Source organism: Callorhinus ursinus, unplaced genomic scaffold, assembly GCF_003265705.2.
Source record: "Callorhinus ursinus isolate GAN/ISIS: 27379988/994484 unplaced genomic scaffold, GSC_fseal_2.0 scaffold53, whole genome shotgun sequence".
NCBI classification, from domain to species: Eukaryota; Metazoa; Chordata; class Mammalia; order Carnivora; family Otariidae; genus Callorhinus; species Callorhinus ursinus.
The window spans coordinates 2,397,627-2,416,812 of record NW_027397115.1 but is presented as its reverse complement, the minus strand read 5'-3'; the positions used below and the strand labels follow the sequence as shown (position 1 = coordinate 2,416,812).

Here is a 19,186-nt window from a genome sequence, read left to right as displayed (position 1 = left end):
GGGCTTCCCCGGCCCACGGGGTGCGGCGGGGCGGGGCCGGGACTACGCTTCCCGGCGGCCCCTGCGCGTCCGTGGCGGGGCGGGGCCGCGGCTGGGGGCGGGGCCGCGGCGGGCTGGGGGCGGGGCCGCTTACAAAGCCCGGGGGCGGGCGCCGGGGCGCAGAGTGCACGCAGCGCCGGCCCGAGCGCAGCGCAGCGCAGGGAGGCGCGCAGAGCGCGAGCAGCCCGCGAGTGGACGGGCCCGGCTGCTGGACCCGCGCCGCTGCTGCCCTGCTCCCTCCCCGCCGCCGCCCATGAGCGCTGCGCCGCGCGGCCCGGGTCCGTAGGCGGCGGGGCGCCCCCCCCCCATGCTGCTGCAGCCCGCGCCGTGCGCGCCGTGCGCCCCGAGCGCGGGCTTCCCGCGGCCCCTGGCCGCCCCCGGCGCCATGCACGGCTCGCAGAAGGACACCACGTTCACCAAGATCTTCGTGGGCGGCCTGCCCTACCACACCACCGACGCCTCGCTCAGGAAGTACTTCGAGGGCTTCGGGGACATCGAGGAGGCCGTGGTCATCACCGACCGCCAGACGGGCAAGTCCCGCGGCTACGGCTTCGTAAGTGGCCCCGCGGCCGGGCGCGCACCCCGCCCCGCACTTACCGCGCCGGGGGCGCTGAGTCAACCGGCGGGAGCACGCCCAGCCGCCCCGGCACCTGCCGCCCCCTCCTGGGCTCGGGGGCGGGGGTTCACGCTCCAGCCGGTCGGGCCGCCGCTACCCGGCCCCGGCTCCCTGCCCCCACCCCCACCCCGCTCCCGGTTTAAAAGGGAGAACCGCTGAGTTCAATTAGCACTTCTGAGTTTGCAGAGAGGTTTTGGGGACAGTCGGCTGCGGCCAGGACTTCCTGGAGCAACAAGCAAGCAGGAGCGGAGGCTTCACCTCAGGGCGCTTTGGAGGCCTTTAGCACTCCCTCTTCTCCAGTATTTTACAAGAGATCACTTAACCGCCCCAAATAAACGTCAGTTGAAGTGAAAAGCGTCTTGAAGAATTGTTTCCTACTTCTTTTCTGACTAGCGCCCCCCCCCGGCCCCTCCCATGAGGAAATTCCCACCCCCCACTGGCTGGCAGGCAGGCCCGGCTGGGGCCCCTGCCTTGCTTGGGGCGGGGGAGGGTGCCTTCTCTCCCCTGGGGATCCTTTCTGTCCTTGAAGGCTAGGTTTCCCAGCACATGAACTTGGAAGGAGGAGCTGAAATCCAGGGGCACCTCTGTGGGAGGGCCCCGGGGTGGGAGGTCGGTGGGGACTGGGCCAGAGGCTCTGAGTCACTGGCCCCGGCGGAGGGGCACGTGAGGGCCCCTTGCCAGAGCAGAGCCTTCTGCTCCTCCCACCCAGTAAGGGAAGCCCCTGATGAGTCTGTGCTCCTCCAGGTGACTATGGCCGACCGGGCGGCAGCTGAGAGAGCTTGCAAAGACCCTAACCCCAACATCGACGGCCGCAAGGCCAACGTGAACCTGGCATATCTGGGCGCCAAGCCGAGGAGCCTCCAGACGGGTGAGAGAGCCCGTGTTTTCCTTCCCAGGCTCGTCTTGATTGCTATATTCAGTGTTGGTATCCGTGGGGTGGAAACGGCCCCCCCTTCCCCGGCCCTGCCCCAGGAGTGGCCGTCAGCTATCATGTGCCTGCAGAGCCGTCACAGGGCCGTCCTCCCCTAGCTTGGGAGCTGGCCCCTTGGTCTAGGCACATGTACCAGTGGGCAGGGTGAGGAAGGCGCATCACCCAGTCGTCAGCTGTCTTGGCGGCAAGGGGCAGTCAGCTCCCGGGCTGGAGATCGGGAGGGCGGGCACCCAGGGGCTGCTGCAACCCTGCTCCCGTGGCTTTGCTTCGGCAACGCGCGTTCGGCTTGGTGGGACGGCAGCCTGGGAGTGAGGAGGAAGCCCGTTATCTGTGTTTTTTGGTGGGGGGCGGGGTGGGTGGGTGCTCCCTGGGGTGAGGCCAAGCCCCTAACTGCTGTCGCATTTTAGGCTTTGCCATCGGCGTGCAGCAGCTGCACCCCACCTTGATCCAGCGGACTTATGGGTGAGTGGACGTGGCTGTTGGGGGCAGGGTTCGGAGCGGGGGTGGGGCGGCGGCAAACCAGCCGGAGCAGGCCCCGGGCGCCCCTTGGTCCAAAGGAGTCTTTCACCCCAGGGCCACCAGCCCCACAGCATTGGTTATGCTGTTCGCATCCACCTTTTCTTGTCTGAGGACCATCGCTTTTTCTGGTCTTCCGTAAACGTGGTGGGGTCCCAAGGGTGGGGAGGGCGGAGTAGAGCCGGGAGAACTGAGAGAAGGCAGAGAGCACTTGTGCACCCCCGACAGAGGCCGCGGTGCGTGGGCACGGGAGCCTGCCTGCCTGGTCTCAAATCCTGGCTCCCCCCTTACTAGGTGCGTGAGCTCTGGGGGTCTACACGGCCAACTGTGCCTCGGTTTCCTCCCCTGGGAAACGGGGATGGTCACAGCATCTCCAAGTCCTGTGGGTGGAGAGCTCCGGATGGGCCTGCTGGGGGCACGTGAGCGCTCTGCAAGTGAGGCCCACAGTCTGTGGGCCTGGCGGCTGGGCTCTTCTCAGGGGGCCTGGTGACCTGCCCCGGTGCCTGACAGATGGTGGCCGCAGGTCCCTGCCACCCAGGGTCTGGTGTGTTGGAGAGCTGCGGCGGGTGAGACCGGACCGGGGCCAGCTGTCCAGCCCGAGTGGGCCCGGCCTGTGGACCTTTTGTCCGACATGCTGTGGTGCGGCCCATCCCACTCTCCCCTCGCGTTTTTTGTTTTTTTTTTTTTTTTAACTTCCAACAAGTCTTGGCAGCTGCTTGCGGAAGGACACACACTTTAGGGGCACAAAGGAGCCTGCCATGCGGTGTGACTTCCCAGCCCCGTGATTGATGTCGGCTGTGTGCCCCAGTGCTGGGAGCAGGTTGAGGGGGGTGGCGAGGGCCATTATCAGACAGGCGGCCCCTTGTAGGACATTAGCACTCCGTAAGCTGTCAGAGGCCAAATCCTGGGCTTGGGTTTTGTGCTTCAAGTTGTGTCAGCGTGTTGTCTGCCTCTGCCCTGGACAGAGGCCCAGCTCAGGAGCAGCCTGGCTCCCCTAGCAGGGGCGGGAGCGAGGTTCGGGTGGACTGCAAGGGTCAAACAGATGGCCGAGGAGTTGCTTCACGCCTCTGATTTGGGGGTGATTTGCGGGCGCTTGCCCAGACAGGCAGCATCTGTGTCTGCATGGTGGCCTTGGCGTGGATCGGCGTGTGTGGGAGCTCAGCTCTTGGTCTGTTCTCCCGGGAGGGAGTCCGGGGGCGGCTGGGAGCAGGTGGTTCTGGGTTTCCTTCTCGCCCTGGAATCTGCTTCATCAGTGTCTGGAGCCGTCTTGGAAGGTATCTGGGGACACTCCGTCACCCTAGGTCCTTCCTTTTTGGGGTTCAGGTCACACGGGGAGGGTACTTCTCATTTTCCATAGCCTTGGCTCTGTTCCCCACGTCCATCCCAGACGGCTGGGACCGGGGCCGGAGTGGGGGGCCAGCTGCACAAAGCTCAGGGCACGAGCCTGGGCACCTGCAGCTCTGTCCTGCTTCAAATGCAGCAGTGCCTTCCCCTCCCAAGTTCGAGCTCTTTTTTGATCTTAAAAAGATCTACAGGAGATCTTTTTTGATCTCCTGTAGCTGCCTCTAAGGCTCCAGTAATTGTCAGGACTCAGCCTCTGGAGCCTGCAGACGTGGGTTCGAATCCCGGCTCTGGCACGGTCCAGCTGGGCCCATTTGGCAGGTGACCTCTTCCTGAGCACCCAGGTGCCTCGTCTGTTGTTTTCCCGTTGGAAATGTTAAGCGCTTCCCACAGTGTCAGCCACCTAGGACCGGGGGCTCCACGCCCCTGTGCGTGCCCCCCCCATTCCCTCCTGTCCTCACAACAGCCTCTCTGAGGTCAGAACCGATGTTATCCTCACTTCCTAGATGAGGAAACTGAGGCAAACAGAGGTTCACAGTCTGCCACGGTGACCTGAGTGATGCAATCTGAAACCAGGGTGGCTCGCTCCGAACCCGCATTCCACCACCGCTCTCTGGGGCGGGCGGGTGGGCAGGCTGCCCCAGCCTTTCCCCTCAGGGCCCCTTGAGTGCCACCCACACGAGGGTAGTGGGGGCTCAACGCAGACTTCACTGCTGTGCGTTCCTGACTTCAGGTGACAGTGTTTTGTAACTGAATCTCCGGCTGGCATCTAATACCCGTGACGATGAAGAGGCCGCCAGGTCTATTGGTTGGTTGCCAAGGGGCGGAGACCCAAACAGGGACAAGGGGTCAGAGTGACTGTCCAGCTCGTTTCCAGGGGCCAGTGGACTGAAGCCTCTCAGGGTCACGCCGCCTCCCACCAGGCCTTGCTGGGCTCCAGGGTGGCGGGAGGGGCCCCTGGAGGTGCTGCCCCCAAGAGGTGGGGCGGGGCTGCCCGGGGTCAGCTGCCCGCCGCCCAGTGCTCCTCAGTTGGGAGAGTTGGGCCGTCAGCGTCCCTTTTGTCTTTTGTCTTTGCGATCGAGAACAATCGGGCGGGAGCGCGGCTGGCCTGACTCAGCAGTCGGCGTTGTGAGCTGCGGGCTGGCAGCGAGGCCTGGCCTGCCCCTGGCCAGGGCACAGTGGGAGCCGGGCAGCTTGGGCTTTTGAAACCAGTTAACCCCTCTCCTGCCTGGCCGAACTTCCCGCAGACTTCCTGGCTCCAATCCTATGCCTTGGACGGTTGCAGAGATTCCACAGCCCCGCTTCTGGGCAAGGCCACGGCAGAAGCCTCGCCTGCTGGGCCGTAAACTTAGGAGCGCGGAAGATTCTTCTGAGAACTTTTTACATATTCGGCTTTTTGCTCAGATTCCCCTGCCCTCCGCTTTTTAAAGCGGAATGGGGTCTTTCAGGACCTAACTGGGGCTCTGTGTCTTGCAACTGTACGTGGGGCCAAGGCCTGAGGTTTGGAGGGTCCTTCCTTGACAGGTGACAAGTGACTTAATCACAGGAGGACTCGACTAAAGCTACAGGCCATCCAGCTGAGCGTCTTTTGGCTGCCCGGGAGGCATAGTCCACAGCCTGCAGGCAGGAAAGTTCAGAGCCGTTTGGGGAGGGCACAGTGTCGGGGCAGAGCTTTGGGTCTGCCCTGGAAGGGACCTCGTGTCACAGGGTGTGTCCAGGCCGGGGCCCGAGGCCTGCCAGGATTGGAGGTTTGTCCTGGGCCTGCCTGTACTTGGAGCCTCTCCTTGGGTTATTTTTGAAGGGCCAGCTGCTTCTCTGGGCACAGCCCCCACCCCCGTTCTCCTGTTCTTAAGGGGGCCTTGCTGTGACCTGCATGCCACTTCACCACAAGCCCCGCTCTGTGCCGGGGGGTGGGGGCGGGGAGGCAGGCCCCAGGTTCCAGACAGCAGGGTCGCTGTGTGCTGGAGCAAGGATCCAAGGGTCTGCCCGGGCTCATCTCCCCGTCCGTGTGGTGGGGCCCAGGACGCTACTGCCACACAGGAAGACTGGGGATTTGTCAGGGACCCATCTCGCGGCAGCGCCCTGACGAGGCCTGTGGCCCCAGCTGCCTGTGGAGGCGCTGGGAAGATGGGTGAGGAGAGCCTTGCCTGAGCTCCCACTGCGTGGGGCTGGGTGGCTCCAACGCCCTCCTTCCTTCCTCGAGGCCCCTACACCTCCCTCTGACCAGCTCTTAGACAAATCAGAACCAGACACCCCGGGATTGACGGCTTGATGCCACAGAATCCTTTTCAGGCGGTTTGTGCCGTGTACTTTCAGGGGCTCCGCCCCCCCCCCCCCCGTGAGGCCCCCACTGCCCTTGCCATCGCTAGGCCACAGGCGTGTGCACGCTGAGGGGTCTGAGCCCAGTCTCTGGGTCACCGGGGGGGGGAGGGGAACTGGGAAGGGACAGGAGGTTGTCCATGTCCCCAGAAGTGTGGAGCACATGGGGCTCAGAGTCCTTCATTCATCAAGGCTTCGATGTGCTGGATGCCAGGCCCTGGGCCCGGGATACTTTACAGAAGAATGACACGGTCAGTTCCCCACCTCAGGGCGCTCACTTTCCAGGGAGGAAGCCAGACCATTCAAAACTCTTCTGTGCACGTGAAGGTCCCGAGGTGGTGGTGGGCGGAGTGACGGAGCGGCCGGCCAGGGGGACTTCCTCGTGGGGAACGGTTCTGCGTGGTGCTTGTCATGGTGGGCGGGCCCTCTGTGCTGGTGAGAGTGTCCTAGAAGGACACGCCAAGAAATGCTGACATCTGACCGGGGTCTCCAGCCTGGCTAAGAGCCGCGAGCTGGCATCAGGCTCCTGGTTTTGATAACGCGCTGGGTGGTGTAGACGTCACCACCGGGGGGACACTGGAGGAGGGCACACAGGATCTCCCTGCAACTTCTTGGGGTTCTACCATTATTTCATAATCCAAACTAAATAAAGGCCCGGGGCTCGGGGGTGAATGGCAGAGCCCTGCGGGGGGGGGTTGGAGGGGAGGGTCAGCATCTTGAGGGGCGCAGCAGGAAGTGAGGTCAGAGCCGGAGGCCCTGTGGACTGGGAGGAAGCTGGTGCCTGCTGTGGCGTCACCTGGCTTGTTTTTACTTTCAGGGTGCCTGGGGTGGCCCTGCTCCCCACACCATGGCTTCCTGTTTGGCACCCACTGGAGCGAGGCGTGGGCCGGCGCGTGGCCCTCCCCCGTGGGCCGCCCGTGCACACCTGTTGTTTGTCCGCGGTGGCTGTAACAGAAACCAGCCCCCGGGCGGCTCTGGGGTTCCTTTGGAGGATGAGCTCCTCGCTCCGGCCCACTGCCCTGGCAGGAAGGGCCTTCTCCTGAGGCCTGGAGAGCCCCGTCCAGAAGCCTCGCGCTAAGGCACAGCGGCCGGAGCACAGACAGAGGCTGCCTGGTGTCCGAAGCACCGCGTGGGTGCCCTGGGGTGGGGGGGAGGGGCAGGGGAGGGGTTCCCGGGCTTCCTGCTGCGGGAACATGGGCAGGCTGAGGAGGCTGGAGGCCCTTTACACGATTCCTGTGCGCGATGCCTTGTGGCCGTGACTTTTCCTCTTAGAGCCTCGGCTTCCCCGCCTTCTGTGTGGATAGGATGGGGGCTCCGCAGGGTCGTGGGGGGACATCTGCCTTCATGTCCCTGACCCCTCCCCCGTGGGTGGGAGGAGGAGGCCGGGCATTCACTCATCTAGTTTGGTCAGCAGATGCTTTTGCTTGCTCTGCAGCAGGCCGAGGATGCCGTGGGGACGAGGGGGGAGCCACGCCTGGTTAGGGATGCAGAGGAGCCTGGAGCAGACGGGTGCGTGCAGGGAGCCCAGGTGGCAGGAGGCGCTGAGAGGGGGAGAGCGGCTGGGCTGGGGCACCAGCCTGAGCAGCGGGAGGGGAGTTGGGGGCCCAGGGGCACATTTAGCTTTTATTCTGAGTGATGCGGGACAGAGGTGGGCCCTGAGCAGATGGGGGCTGGGTCCCTTGTGTCTTGAGAGCATCCCTCGGGCTGCCGGGCAGGCCTGCGCTGCCGAGGCCAGGGGGGAGGCCCCGGGGCCCCTGTGGCAGTCCACGTGCAAGGCCATGGTCGCTGCTGGCTCCGCCGCCAGGGTGAGCAGCTGTAGGATTCTGGATGCGTTTTGAAGAATGTGTGAAAGAAGAGCCCAGGAAGGTTCCAGAGCTTTGGGCTGAGCAAAGGAGGGTTGGATTGGCGTTGGGGAAGGTTTGGGGGAACAGTAGGCATTCAGGTTCGGACACGTTGGGGTGGAGATGCTGTGCCGGGGCCTGGCGATGTCCCACGGCGGCACGTCTTACTTGCCTTGTGCCCGCTGCCCCCACACTTGCCTGCTGGCTGTCGGCCCCCGGGAGCCTTCACATCCCCCTGCGGGGATTCCCGGGCGCGGGGCCTCTTTCCTGCTGGTGTGGGCGCCGCCCTGCTCGAGGCCCCTCCCTGCGCCCGGAGCCTGGTGCCCCCAGCGGCTGCCTGCGGGTCCGGCATGGCGGGCGAAAACCTCCAGGGGGCAGAAAAAGTGAAACGGGCTCATTTGCCTTTTTTATTTTTGGGGGTGGCTTTGCATTCGGAAATGGAATCGGTCAGGGCTGCTTCGATTTCTTCTCGCTGAGTTTTCCCCTGAGTGTGTGGAGAGCGGTCGTCTGGCCCCGGGGTGCTGGCTGCCCTCGGCTGTTGTCAGCACCCCGTCTACCTGGGAGCTCGCATACACTGCTGCTCGGAGCCCCAAGACCTCTGCCTTCTTGAGGGGCCTCTGGGGGCCCAGGGGGCATTCTGTCGGGCTCAGTGGCACCCTTAGCTTACAGAGGGGGAAACAGGCCAGAGGCTGGGATCCAAACTCAGGGTTCTCGCATCCAGACCCCTGGGCTTCCATGGGGCCGAGTCAGCAGGGGTGCTGTTAGTGCTGCGTTGTTGCCTTGGGTCCTGGCCAACATCTCGGCTCCCCAGTGGACTGTATTGAGGCTGCGAGACCCCAGTCCCGCAGGTGATGGTGGTGCCTGGCAGGAGCAGCCCAGATGGGCATTGGGGTCACCCGACCTTTAGGTTCTGACTCTGAGCCTGACTGTCCTGCTGGCTGGTACCGTTCTCCCTCCTGGGGCTGGGCCTGGGCGGCTGGGAGACAGAGAGGACCTTCTGTGCGCCTTGGCTGGCCTGGGGGCTATTCCTTGCCCTCCCTCAAGTCCAGGGGGGTCTCTGGTGCTGCCAAGCCCTCCGGGGCACACAGAGCATTAAATCCTCATGGCAGGCCCGGGGGTTGGTCCCACCCCCACAGAGGCTGTGCTGAGGCTGCGAGGCACCTAGCAAGCGCCAAAGCCAGCCTTGAATTGAGCCGGGAGATTCTGCCTCCCCAGGGTCCCCCCAGCTGTGACTTGCTGAGCAGAGCTGTCCCAGGCTGGGCTGCTTCTAGTGCCTTCGAAGGGGCTTCAACTTCCGGCCCAGGAAACTGTTGGCAATCCTGGGGGAGGCTGCTTTGCCACCTGGGGTGCCAGCAATCCTGGGGCCTGCCTGGGGTCCTCAGCCCTTGACAGATGATGTGCTAGGTGCTTGGGACCCAGCATTCAGCGCCAAGTGCTTTCGCTCGTAGGGCTTAGGTTTTGTTTTCGTGGAGAAAACAGAACAGAAAGTAAATGACCAGAAGGTTTCAGGTCATGAGAAGGAAATAAAGCTAGTGGTTGGGTGGGGTGTGCTGGTGTTGGCCTAGGGGGTTGGTCAGGGAAGGCCTCTGAGGAGGTGAGGTTTGAGCTGTGGGAAGAAGCCTGCAAGCAGAGGGAATAGCAGGTGCAAAGGTCCTGTGGTGTAGAGGAGCCTATTGAGTCTGGTAGGAGTGGAGACAGGGACTGGAGATAAGTTGGGGGAAGTTGAGGCCTGGTTGTGTGGGAAGCCATAGGGGGAGCAGTTTGGTTCTGCGTAGCGTGGAGGCCACAGGAGGGGTCTGGTCCTGGGGGTGACCTGGTCTCTTGGATGTTTTTAAGATGAGCCTCTGGCCACCACATTGGGGCACAGTTGGGGACTGCAGTCCTGCTGCGATATTGTGTTTTTTTTTTTTTTTTTTTTAAAATTTTTTTTTTATTTGTTTGGCAGAGAGAGACCAGAAGAGGGAAAAAAAGGGGGGGGGGGGGGGGGGGGGGGAGAAGCAGGCTTCCTGCGGAGCAGGGAGCACTATGTGGGGCTCGATCCCAGGACCCTGGGATCATGACCTGAGCCGAAGGCAGACGCTTAACGACTGAGCCACCCAGGCGCCCCCTGCTGCGATGTTGTGTTACGGTGGATGGAAGCTTGACCTGGAGAGATGGGGGGCGGGTAGCGTGGAGAACACAGAGAATTCGGGGATCAGGGGTGGGAATGAGGAGTGCCGGGTGGGTGGGGCGGACATGGGCTGCGGGAGAGGGAGGGTGAGCAGGGCCGGCAGGCCAGCCTTCGTTAGCACAGAGCGTTGTGAGGCCTGTGCCCTTTTCAGAGGCCTGAAGATCAGGCCTGTGGAGGCTGGTGGTGCCCTGACCTTTCTGGGTAGTAGGTGGGGCAGTGAGGAGCCTGCTGGGCACACCCACCCTGTCCCCAGTGCCAGGCAGCTGGGACCTCCCCCTGCTGCCATGTGCAGGCCCGGGGAGGGCGTGGGGCTGCCCTCAGACAGGTGGTTTGGCTGGGCGTTCTTTCTCACCCGAGAGCCCAGTGGGTTCCCTGTGTGTGTGTATGCTGCTCGCACGTGCGTGCGCTCACCCCTCCGCCTCTGCCCCGCCATCCCTGCCTGGCCTCCTTCCCAGCCCCAGGCGAGGGCATCTGGTCACAAAAGCGCTGAAGAGCCTTGTATCTGCCCTTGGCTTTGTAGTTCACTCTGGCAGGCTCTCTCCACGTGGGGCGAGCCATGATGCTAGAGGATTCTCTGCGCTGGGCTGTCCTGTGCCTGGTGGGCTGTTAGCAGCATCCCTGGACTCCACCCACCGGGTGGCAGCAGAAATGTTCCAGGCATGGCCTGGTGTCCCTCGAGGGGCAGAGTCGCCCGGGCTGAGATCCACTATTCTGGTGGAGGGTCCCGGGTCTCACAGCGGGCCCTGAGGCCGGCCTCTGTAAGTTCAGAGGCAGAGCTGAGGGGCTGACCTAGGGGAGGGAGACTACCTGGGGCCCGTCCCCTGTGGGGGCGGGGGGAGCTTTGCGGCTCCTTCCCCTCGATTCACCCAGCACTGTCCTCTCTCCCGGCCTCACTGTGTGGCACCATCTGCCATTCCTTCTTTTCCTTTGGATGTGAGGCTGGGGTGCACACACCTGTTGAGGGTCCAGTCTCTGGATACACTGAGCTCCTCGGCAGGAACAGAGTCACTGGGGGCTGCTGGGTCGTGGACGGGGGCCGCTCTGCCATCTGGGTGGCTTCCTGGAGAGCCGGGCTGGCCCCCGAGGTGAGCCCAGGGTCGGAGGCTCCAGCCAGCCGCCCCTCCTTGTGGGCACAGGTCCCAGGCAGCATACGGACAAGGAAGCCGACTTCGCTTTGCCGCTCCCTGGCTGTGTGAGGAGGCAAGTCATCCAGGTCTCTCTGAGCCTCAGTGTTCCTCTCTGGGAAATGGGGTAGCACCGCCCCTCTTGTGGCGTTGAAACGCTTTGTGAGTTATCTCAGGCTTGTTGCGGAGTGCTGAGCACTCCAGGGAAGCAGGTGAATAGATGCAGATGTGCGGAATCCTGGCGTGTCAGGAAACGGGGGCTCCCTTCCTCCCCAGTCTAAGAAATATTCACTCACACCAAGTTGGAGCGTCCCCGTGGTGGCCGGGACAGAGGTCTCGTCCTGGCAGTGGAGAGTGTCGAACCTGGTAAATGTGACCACTGCCTCAGCTGGCTGGACCTGTCATTTTTAAAGCCCTGGGTCCTGCTGTGTGACCAGCATGAGGCCCGGGTCTAGGCAGCGCGTCCGGCGTGTGGGTGTGTATCAGAATCCCTGGGGGCCTGTCAAATGCAGATTCCCAGACCCTATCTGACTTCTCGGTCTGCAGGGGATCCACGTTTTTGGCAAATGCTTGGGGGGGTGTCTCAGGCAGGGGCATCCCTGCCCATGTTTGGAGAAGTTCTGGGCTTCACGCCTCCATTGCCTCCAACTCAGGAATGTTCCTGAGGCTCCCGGAGCCGGGTGGGGACGCTCATGGGGCCAGGGACGTCCTGGTGGGGGCTGCACCAACACACGCTTCCTCGTGTCTCCAATTTGCTCCTTTCCTGAGCGGTGTCCCTACTGCTGGAGCCCCTTGTCTTTCTCGGTGGGGAGACTGTTTTCGATGGGCTGTTCCAGCAGCGCTGTGCACCCGGCATGTTCTAGGGCTAGGTCTTGGGGCAGAGCCCTCTGCGCGGCTAGTTGAGATGCAGGGCAGATGAGAGAACAGGACCAACCTCAGGTGCGGTCAGGAGGCCGCCCCCTGGGATGAGGGCTCCAGGGGACGCAGTGGCGGGTACGGCCCCAGGAAGGGGGGATGGCCTTGAGCATTGGGGGCCGTCCCTGGACTCCACCCACCGGATGTGTGCAGCTGGGGTGGGACAGGGGCATGGAGGGCCGAGGGTCTGGGATCTGGTCTCAGAGTGGACAGCCTGGTGCCCTTGTCCTGCTGTACCAGCACACACACTTGCCTTTTTGTTGCTGTTCCCCTTGCCCGGAATGCTGTTCCCCACGGCTAGCTCTGTTTTGTTTTCCGGGCTTAGTGCAGTTGCTCCCTCCTCCAGGAGGCCTTCCCTGACCACTCCCCGCAGTCCCTCTTCTAGTTCATGGGTTGGATTGTTTGTGTGTCTGTCCGCATCCTGGAATCCAAGCTCTGGGGGGCCAGGGCAGTGCGGTCTGCTCACCGCCGTATCCCGGTCCCGAGCAGACACGGGAGAAGGCTGCTGGGTGCCAAGCAGGATTCGAACCCAGGCCTGGCTCTGGTCAAGGCTTTTGTTTACGTGGGGGAGGAAGGAGGTGGCCGGCAGAGGCTCCCGGGGCGTGGGCGATGGGCGCTGTGGCCCCGAGCGCGGGGATCCCGTGGAAGCTGCCCAGGCGTCCTGGCGTGCACTGTAGAAGGTGGGGCGTCGGGGGGCACAGCCTGTCGCCAGCAGGGGTGTGTTGCCGCAGGTGACCGCCGGGGTGCTGCTGCCTAGGAGGGCAAACGGCAGCCATGAGGGTGCCGTGGTCGGAGCCGGTGACCCCTCAGGCAGGGGCAGGTGTGTCCCGGACCTCCCACTCCCTCCCAGATCCCCGGCACAACCCCGCCCCGGCCGGTCCTTGTCCCAGCCCTGTCCACACCAGGCCCAGCCAGCTCGCTGCCCTCGCCGGTGGCTCCCCCTCCTGCAGGATTTGTCCTTCTCGTATCTGCACGGTGCTGGTAAGGACAGGTCCCCGAACAGCCACCATCTTCAGGCATGAAGGGCACTGACAGACGTGTGCGGACGCTAGCACCGTCTAGCTCCGGAGCCCCGTCGGCCCTCGCTCCCCATCCCGGCCCCCTTGCGAAGCCCCTGGCAGTTTAACCGCTTTCCGCCTGGGGTTGCCCGTGTGCGCCTTGCCTGTCGGTGGGACGCTGCCGTGTGTGTCTGGCTGCTCCGGTCCGCACGTGCTCAGGGTTCGTGCACGGGTGTCAGACGCCGTTGCTCGTCGCGGCGGGGACGGACCGTGTTGGTCGCTCTGTGCTTGGGGGGCTTCTGCTTCGAGGCCCTTGTGAGCACTGCCCCTCCTGGTCACGCACGTGAAGCCGCCCGCCCTGCAAGGGCCACAGCGCCTCAGCGGCCCGGACCTCTCCTGCGCATCCGCTGTACCCGACACGCTCTGCCACCTCTCGGGCCCTTTGCACGAGGCAGCCTCAGCCGTCCTTAGCGTGGCTGCAAATACACGTTTGGTCGTCGCGTCAGCGGTGTCACACTGAGCACGAACGTCACGGTTGTGCGTCATGGGCCCCTCTGTTCTGCTGCTTGTGTGTCGCTTCCCGACGGCAGGGAGGGCAGAGGCGGGGGCCTGAGCCTGCGTCCCTGGTGTCGCGGCTGCCGCATGCGGCTTGCTCTGGAGGGACATTGGCTACTGCCTCGTCCCCTGCAGGTGACGCTCGGGCTCCTCTGGTTTGTCAGCAGTCCCGTAGGTGCTGCTGCTGGGGTCCGCTCAGCACATCTGCCCTTGTGCCGGGGAGGGCTCCTCGTGGATGCTGAGGGGGCCCACCTGGGGAGGAAGTGTGTGTCCTGCCCACGGGCCCCCGAGACGGCACTCTTTCTGCCCCTGCTGAGTTGGGGCGGGGGGGGGTTCTTTCAAAACAGCTTCTCTTTGGAGCAGGGGCAGGGCAGGGGCCCCGGGGTCAACTGACAGGGGCCCGGAGAAGTTGGGGTTCCTCGTTGCCGCCAGGTGTGGCCCTGTCCTCGGTTCCTCGTGCTGGTGTGAGGAGAGGCCGAGGGTCACGCCGTCTGCCCTAGTGAGGCGGCCGTGCTCCTGACACAACAGACAGGCCGGAGGCCCAGAGAGGCCCGGCCACTTGCCCGGGGCCGCCCAGCGGCTGGTTGGCAGAGCAGGCCCACACCGATCCTGCCTTCCTGAGCCTCCATTTCCCCATCTGCGACACGGGGGACCCCGTCCCTGCCTGGCAGGCTGGCATGCACATTAGCCTGCAGCATGGGACAGACGCGTGGGTTCAGAGGGTCCCCTCACCGTATTGCGGCGGGGCCTTGGGCGAGCCACTGGCCCCCTGAGCTCTGTTCTCTGTTGTAAAACAAGGTGATGCTGTGCAGGGCAGCCTGAGGGCAGGCCCAACCAGTCACCGTGTGGAGGGCGTTTCAGACCCGGCGCCGTGGGTACTGGCGGTGGCTGGTGGCCTTGCGCCCAGAGCCTCTGCTTGTCCTCCTCTTCGTCTTCATCGATGTCCTTAGTGCATCGCTCACGTAGTCCTCACTCAGCACGTGTTCGCTGAGCTGCTCTGGGCTGGGCTCTCGGCCGTCAGTGACAGAGCAGGGGAGAAAGGCGGGGGAGAGCCATAGATCGTGCAGGATGTCACTTGGCAGGTGGCAGATGTGGGGAAGATGAACAGGCAAGTGGAGGGATGGGGTGTGACCTGGGCAGTCACACGGGGACCTGTGCTCGGAAGGCCCATGTCGGATTTGATGCTCTGCTGTCACCGTCTGAAAATTGTAAATCATTTTTAAACCTGCCCCGCCCCCCAGTCATAGCTGGCCCTATGGGGAATGGCAGGAGTGTGGAGTGTAGGGTTGGGCTGGGGGTGCCTGGGAAGGGCTTGCTGAGAAGGGGGAGCTCTGTGCATAGTGGGGGACAGTGCGTTGCAGGCAGTGGGAAGGGCCAGTGCAAAGGCCCTGGGGTAGGAGCACATCTGGTGTGTTCAAGGAAGGTGGGTCGTGGCCGTACCCACAGCCTTCCCCAGCTCTGCCGCCTCGCCCTGACCCTCTGCGTTTGGCCCCACAGGCTGACCCCCCACTACATCTATCCGCAAGCCATCGTCCAGCCCAGTGTGGTGATCCCGGCTGCCCCCGTCCCGTCGCTGTCCTCGCCCTACATCGAGTACACGCCAGCCAGCCCGGCCTATGCCCAGTACCCGCCGGCCACCTTTGACCAGTACCCTTACGCCGCCTCGCCCGCCACGGCCGCCAGCTTCGTGGGCTACGGCTACCCGGCTGCCATGCCTCAGGCGCTGTCGGCCACAGCCCCCGCGGGCGCTGCCTTCGTGCAGTACCAGCCTCCGCAGCTGCAGCCCGACAGGATGCAGTGAGGGCGCCCCATCCTGGGCCCTGGGCCCGCGGCCCCGGCACCCCCACGCCGGGCGAGCGGCTGGCCGCGCTTCGGGGTGCACACCCGCACATGTGCCTCGGGAGAGCCCGCAGGAAGCCCCGCCTGACCCCGGATGGACTGGAGACCACTTCTCTTTAAATCCAGGCCCTGCCACGCCTCGAGGGAGGACTTTGGGGGAAAAAGACTGACGGATCGCTCTTCGAAGAAGCAGCCCAGACCTCGCCCACACCGCCACCCTTCCTCCTGCACCCCCCGCACCCCGGGCGCCCACGGGCCTGTCCCCCCAGCAGCCTTCCTCCTGCACCCCCCGCACCCCGGGCGCCCACGGGCCCGTCCCCCCAGCAGCCGGCCAGGGCCCTCGCCGCCCTCCACAGACTGGCTGCCCGTCGGGCTCTGCGGACACTCTGTCCTGCTAGAGATGCCTTAGCCCAGCGCTGCCCGAGCGCGCGGCAGGGGCGGGCTGCGTGCTGCAGGTGTGCCCCCAGGGCCGTGCGCGCCGCCGGGCGGGGCGTGGGTGGCGGGGGCACCTGCCTCCGGAATTCGCATCTTCTAGACCACAGCGCGCCCCCCACCCCCGGGACTCCCGGGCGCAGCAGGGCCCCTGGCGACGTCCCTTTCTGTCAAAGCTGCAGCTCTTTTCTTACCGTCATTGTTTTGCTACTAAGATGATTTCAGAATGTCAGTCTATTTTTTCAACCGGAACTCCCACCACCAAGAATCCAGAACCTATTTTTGACTTTGAGACACTCGCTTTGGTCGACGGCTCCGCCCGAGGACACAGTGACAGTGACAGTATTTCCGTGTGATAAAGCGCCCCTCGGAGGGCAGGCGTCTCCAGGCCTGTCTCGCTAGGCGACAGCAAGTTGTCTCAGAGCTTGTCCCCCGGCCTTGTCCGCACAGGGCGGCAGGGAGTGGGGCCCAAGGTGATGCTGGCCAAGGGCCGCAGCGCAGTGTCCCAGCCAGTGGCGGGGGGCCTCCGAGTGCAGAACCACACAGCCACGCCCGCCCGCCCGCCCGCCCGCCCTCGTGGTGTTACCTGCTATATACCAGCGTGGGCGGTGGGATGGAGCTGAGACAAGTCCTACCTCCCTTGGGGGCTCGCTCAGTCCAGGGTGGAGGCGAGATGTTCCAACAGGGCGGGGTACCTGGGCTGTGCGGTGGCCCCCGGCTCAGAGGAGGAGGGGAGTGAGCTGAGGGGCAGCCTGGCAGAGGAGACAGGCAGAGGGATTTGGGGAGGGCGGGCCGCAGAGTTGGGGGGCACTGGGGGTATTCCTTCGGACCTACCTCAGGGAAGTGGGAGGCCTCAGGGGGCTGACCGACGTGGGCAAGCACTTCGCGGCACGCCTGGTACAGAGCCAAGGCCCAGAAAATAAAGGTAGCTAATATTATAATAATATTTTTATTAGAACGTTCTGATTATAAAAATAAAACTTGTTTTCTTTAAAGAAAAAGTCGGTCTGTGGTTTTTCTCTCAAAGAGGGGGCCTGCGACACTGCCCCCACCCCCACCACAGTCATCATGGGCCAGTCGCTCAGGTCATGATCATACCTGGTGTCACAGCTTGGGAGCCAGGGGTTTTAATCGACTGTTCCTTGAGCCCCTACCCTGCACCCTGCATCCAGAGTGATGGGACAGACGCAGTCCCCCCATCACCACCCACCTTCCCACTGAAGTAGGGAAGGAATGGGCACTCCCCGGCCCCCTAGGTGCCTGTTCCCCTGCAGCTCCCTTCAAGTCCAGGGGAGGGCTGACAGGCTCAGCGTGGGTGACATGCTCCCAGCAGCGTCCTGGACACGGCGGGGGCAGAGGTGGGCATGGTGGTGTGATTGGTGGCTGCCCAGAATCCCATAGAATGGGGGGCAATTCCCCAAGAGAAGGGAGGGTGCCTCTAGAAGAACCTGAGTGATGGCTGCTGAGGGGACAACACCAGTGTCTGAGCCAGCTACCCTCTGGGTGCTGGTAAGCAGGGTGCAAAGTCACAAGAAGAGAAGTCTCGGTCTGGGACTGAAGGGGCCCAGCCCAGGGGTAGTCCTGGCATTTCACAGAACTCTGCTGGAGCCACAACTCCATGCTGGAGAAATCATGGGGGCCTCACAGAGGAGGTGTTAACACTGGAGAGGAGATTAGTTCAGTCATTCCTTCATTCAAAGACACATGTGCCTGGTAATAGAAGCAAAGCACTGGGGAGAGTCATAAAACAGACATGATGCTACCCATTGGGGTTTATAATCTAGTTGGGGATTCCTAACAACATGCATAAGGGATCATTTCAGATACTGACTGGCACTATGAAGCAGGTATCACAGGGTGATGGAGAATGACAGTTCCCAGGCAGATGGCAGCAAGTGCAAAGGCCCTGGGGTAGGTGCATGGAGCAAGGAGGCCAGTGTGGCTGGAGAAGGGGTAGCGAGGAGAAAGTGGCAGGAGATGAATTTAGGGAAGTGAAGGAACTGGAGCTGAGGAAGCTGCGGGACCCAGGGACGGTCCCGCTGTGGCGTGCAGTCTGGGGAGGGATGGTGGTGCACAGACGACCCAGAAAGCTTAGCACAGTGTGGTCTGATTGATGCTGTCAGTGGGGAGGCCCCTGAACCTGGTGGGGGCGAGGGGGAGTGGTGGACGCCCCGGCTTGGCTGCACAGGTTGGAGGGGCTCCTGAGGATCTAGGGGGAATGGAATGGGCGCCCCTGATGAGCAAAGGCTTGGAGGTCGTGGGTTTGCTGTACGTAGGGCCAGGTGCACTCCAGGCACCAGGCTTATCGTCTCCTGACCCCGCAGAGCAGAGCTGGGCCCCATAACACGCAATCTGTCCCCGTCTCCTTCCGTCACCTCCCCCAGGCATCATCTCCCTCTCTGGCTGAGCCAGAGATTCCAGTTGGTCTCAACTCCTCTCTCTCCCTCACCTTCACATCTAACTTGCCAGGTCCAGGAGTTTCTGCCGGCGAAGCCAGTCCGGAACCTGCCCCCCAACCCAGGCACCCCCCCTCTTTTCTGCACCTTCACCATGGTCCTTCGCTCCTTCTGTCCTTGTCTCCCTACAGACCGTGCTCCACGTGCAGCCAGGGGGGTCCTGTTCAGCATAAGTGAGACCACATCTCCCAGCTCAGAGCCCTCTGTGGCTCCCCGTGGTCCTGGAAGGAAAAGCCAGTGCTATCACTGTGGACTGTGAGGCCCAGACTAGCCTCCTCCCTATTGGCTGGACACACTAGTCACAGCCGGCCACTGGCCCTTTGCATGTGCTGTGGAGTCAGCTAGCTTCTACCAGCTGAGTCCCACCTTCAGCTCTCAGCCCAAAAGTTTGAGTTCAGGGAACCTGAAGCCTGCAAGCATTCTGAACCTGATGCAGCCGATGATGAGTGGGCATCAGAGATTTCTGGCAGAAGTTTTAGGACCATGCATTCAGGGAGGAGTATGCAAGGCAGACCTGAGCCAGGAAAGGCTGGGCCAGGGGAATGGAGGGACGGAGGGACAGAGACCAGTGACTGCAGTGTCCACGTGGAATAGGGCAGAAGGAAACGTGGTGAGCGGAGCACCTGGGCAGAGCTGGATCTGACCCCGGAACCTACCGACTACTCCACGTGGTTGGTCCTGGGCTTTGAAGTGAGATAGGGTCACCCTGATGTGGGGAGGGGGCTTGCCTTCTCTGGGGGTCCCCAAGGGACTTCCTTGGGCCTTTTCCAGTGACTTCGACTTTGAGATTTACAAATCCCCTTTTTCTGGGGCCCAGGACCCCTGGCCTCTGCCCAGGGAAGAGTCGGGGTTCCCAGGGTCAAGTCAGGTGAGATCCTATCAGGCATGTTGGCTTTTCTTACCAGGGACCGGAGCCTGTCCCTCCCCCTGCCTGCTGGGTCTTAGTTTGCAAACACTGGCAAGAGGTCAAGGAGGTCAGCATGGGGCTCCCAGCTCGGGCGGGGGGGGGGGGGGGGGGAGACATTGGCTTCAGCTGATAAGGGCTTGGGGCCCGGGCAGGGGCTTGCGGGTGCTGCCAGTGTTATCTGGAGGGC

General features: G+C 63.3%; 1 protein-coding gene across 2 annotated transcripts; it reads left to right on the top strand.

Moving 5' to 3' along the window:
- Nucleotides 1-170: 170 nt before the first annotated feature.
- On the top strand, nucleotides 171-15,475 carry RBM38 (RNA binding motif protein 38). Of its 2 annotated transcripts, XM_025853260.2 has the most exons (4): nucleotides 171-592; nucleotides 1,400-1,523; nucleotides 1,994-2,048; nucleotides 14,863-15,475. In XM_025853260.2, exons 1-4 carry the CDS (start codon nucleotides 347-349, stop codon nucleotides 15,164-15,166), a joined length of 729 nt encoding a protein of 242 aa, XP_025709045.1. In that variant the 5' UTR covers nucleotides 171-346; the 3' UTR covers nucleotides 15,167-15,475. The 2 variants fall into 2 exon arrangements, with proteins under 2 accessions (XP_025709045.1, XP_025709047.1); XM_025853262.2 differs by lacking the exon at nucleotides 1,994-2,048 and having other exon boundaries at nucleotides 14,863-15,003.
- Nucleotides 15,476-19,186: the final 3,711 nt, after the last annotated feature.

Excerpts from the sequence above, each read along its gene's own strand:
- RBM38 (XM_025853260.2), top strand. The coding sequence starts at position 347 with ATGCTGCTGCAGCCCGCGCCGTGCGCGCCGTGCGCCCCGAGCGCGGGC. Across the intron at positions 593-1,399 it reads AGTCCCGCGGCTACGGCTTC|GTGACTATGGCCGACCGGGC; the intron begins GTAAGTGGCCCC and ends GTGCTCCTCCAG. Across the intron at positions 2,049-14,862 it reads TTGATCCAGCGGACTTATGG|GCTGACCCCCCACTACATCT; the intron begins GTGAGTGGACGT and ends TTGGCCCCACAG.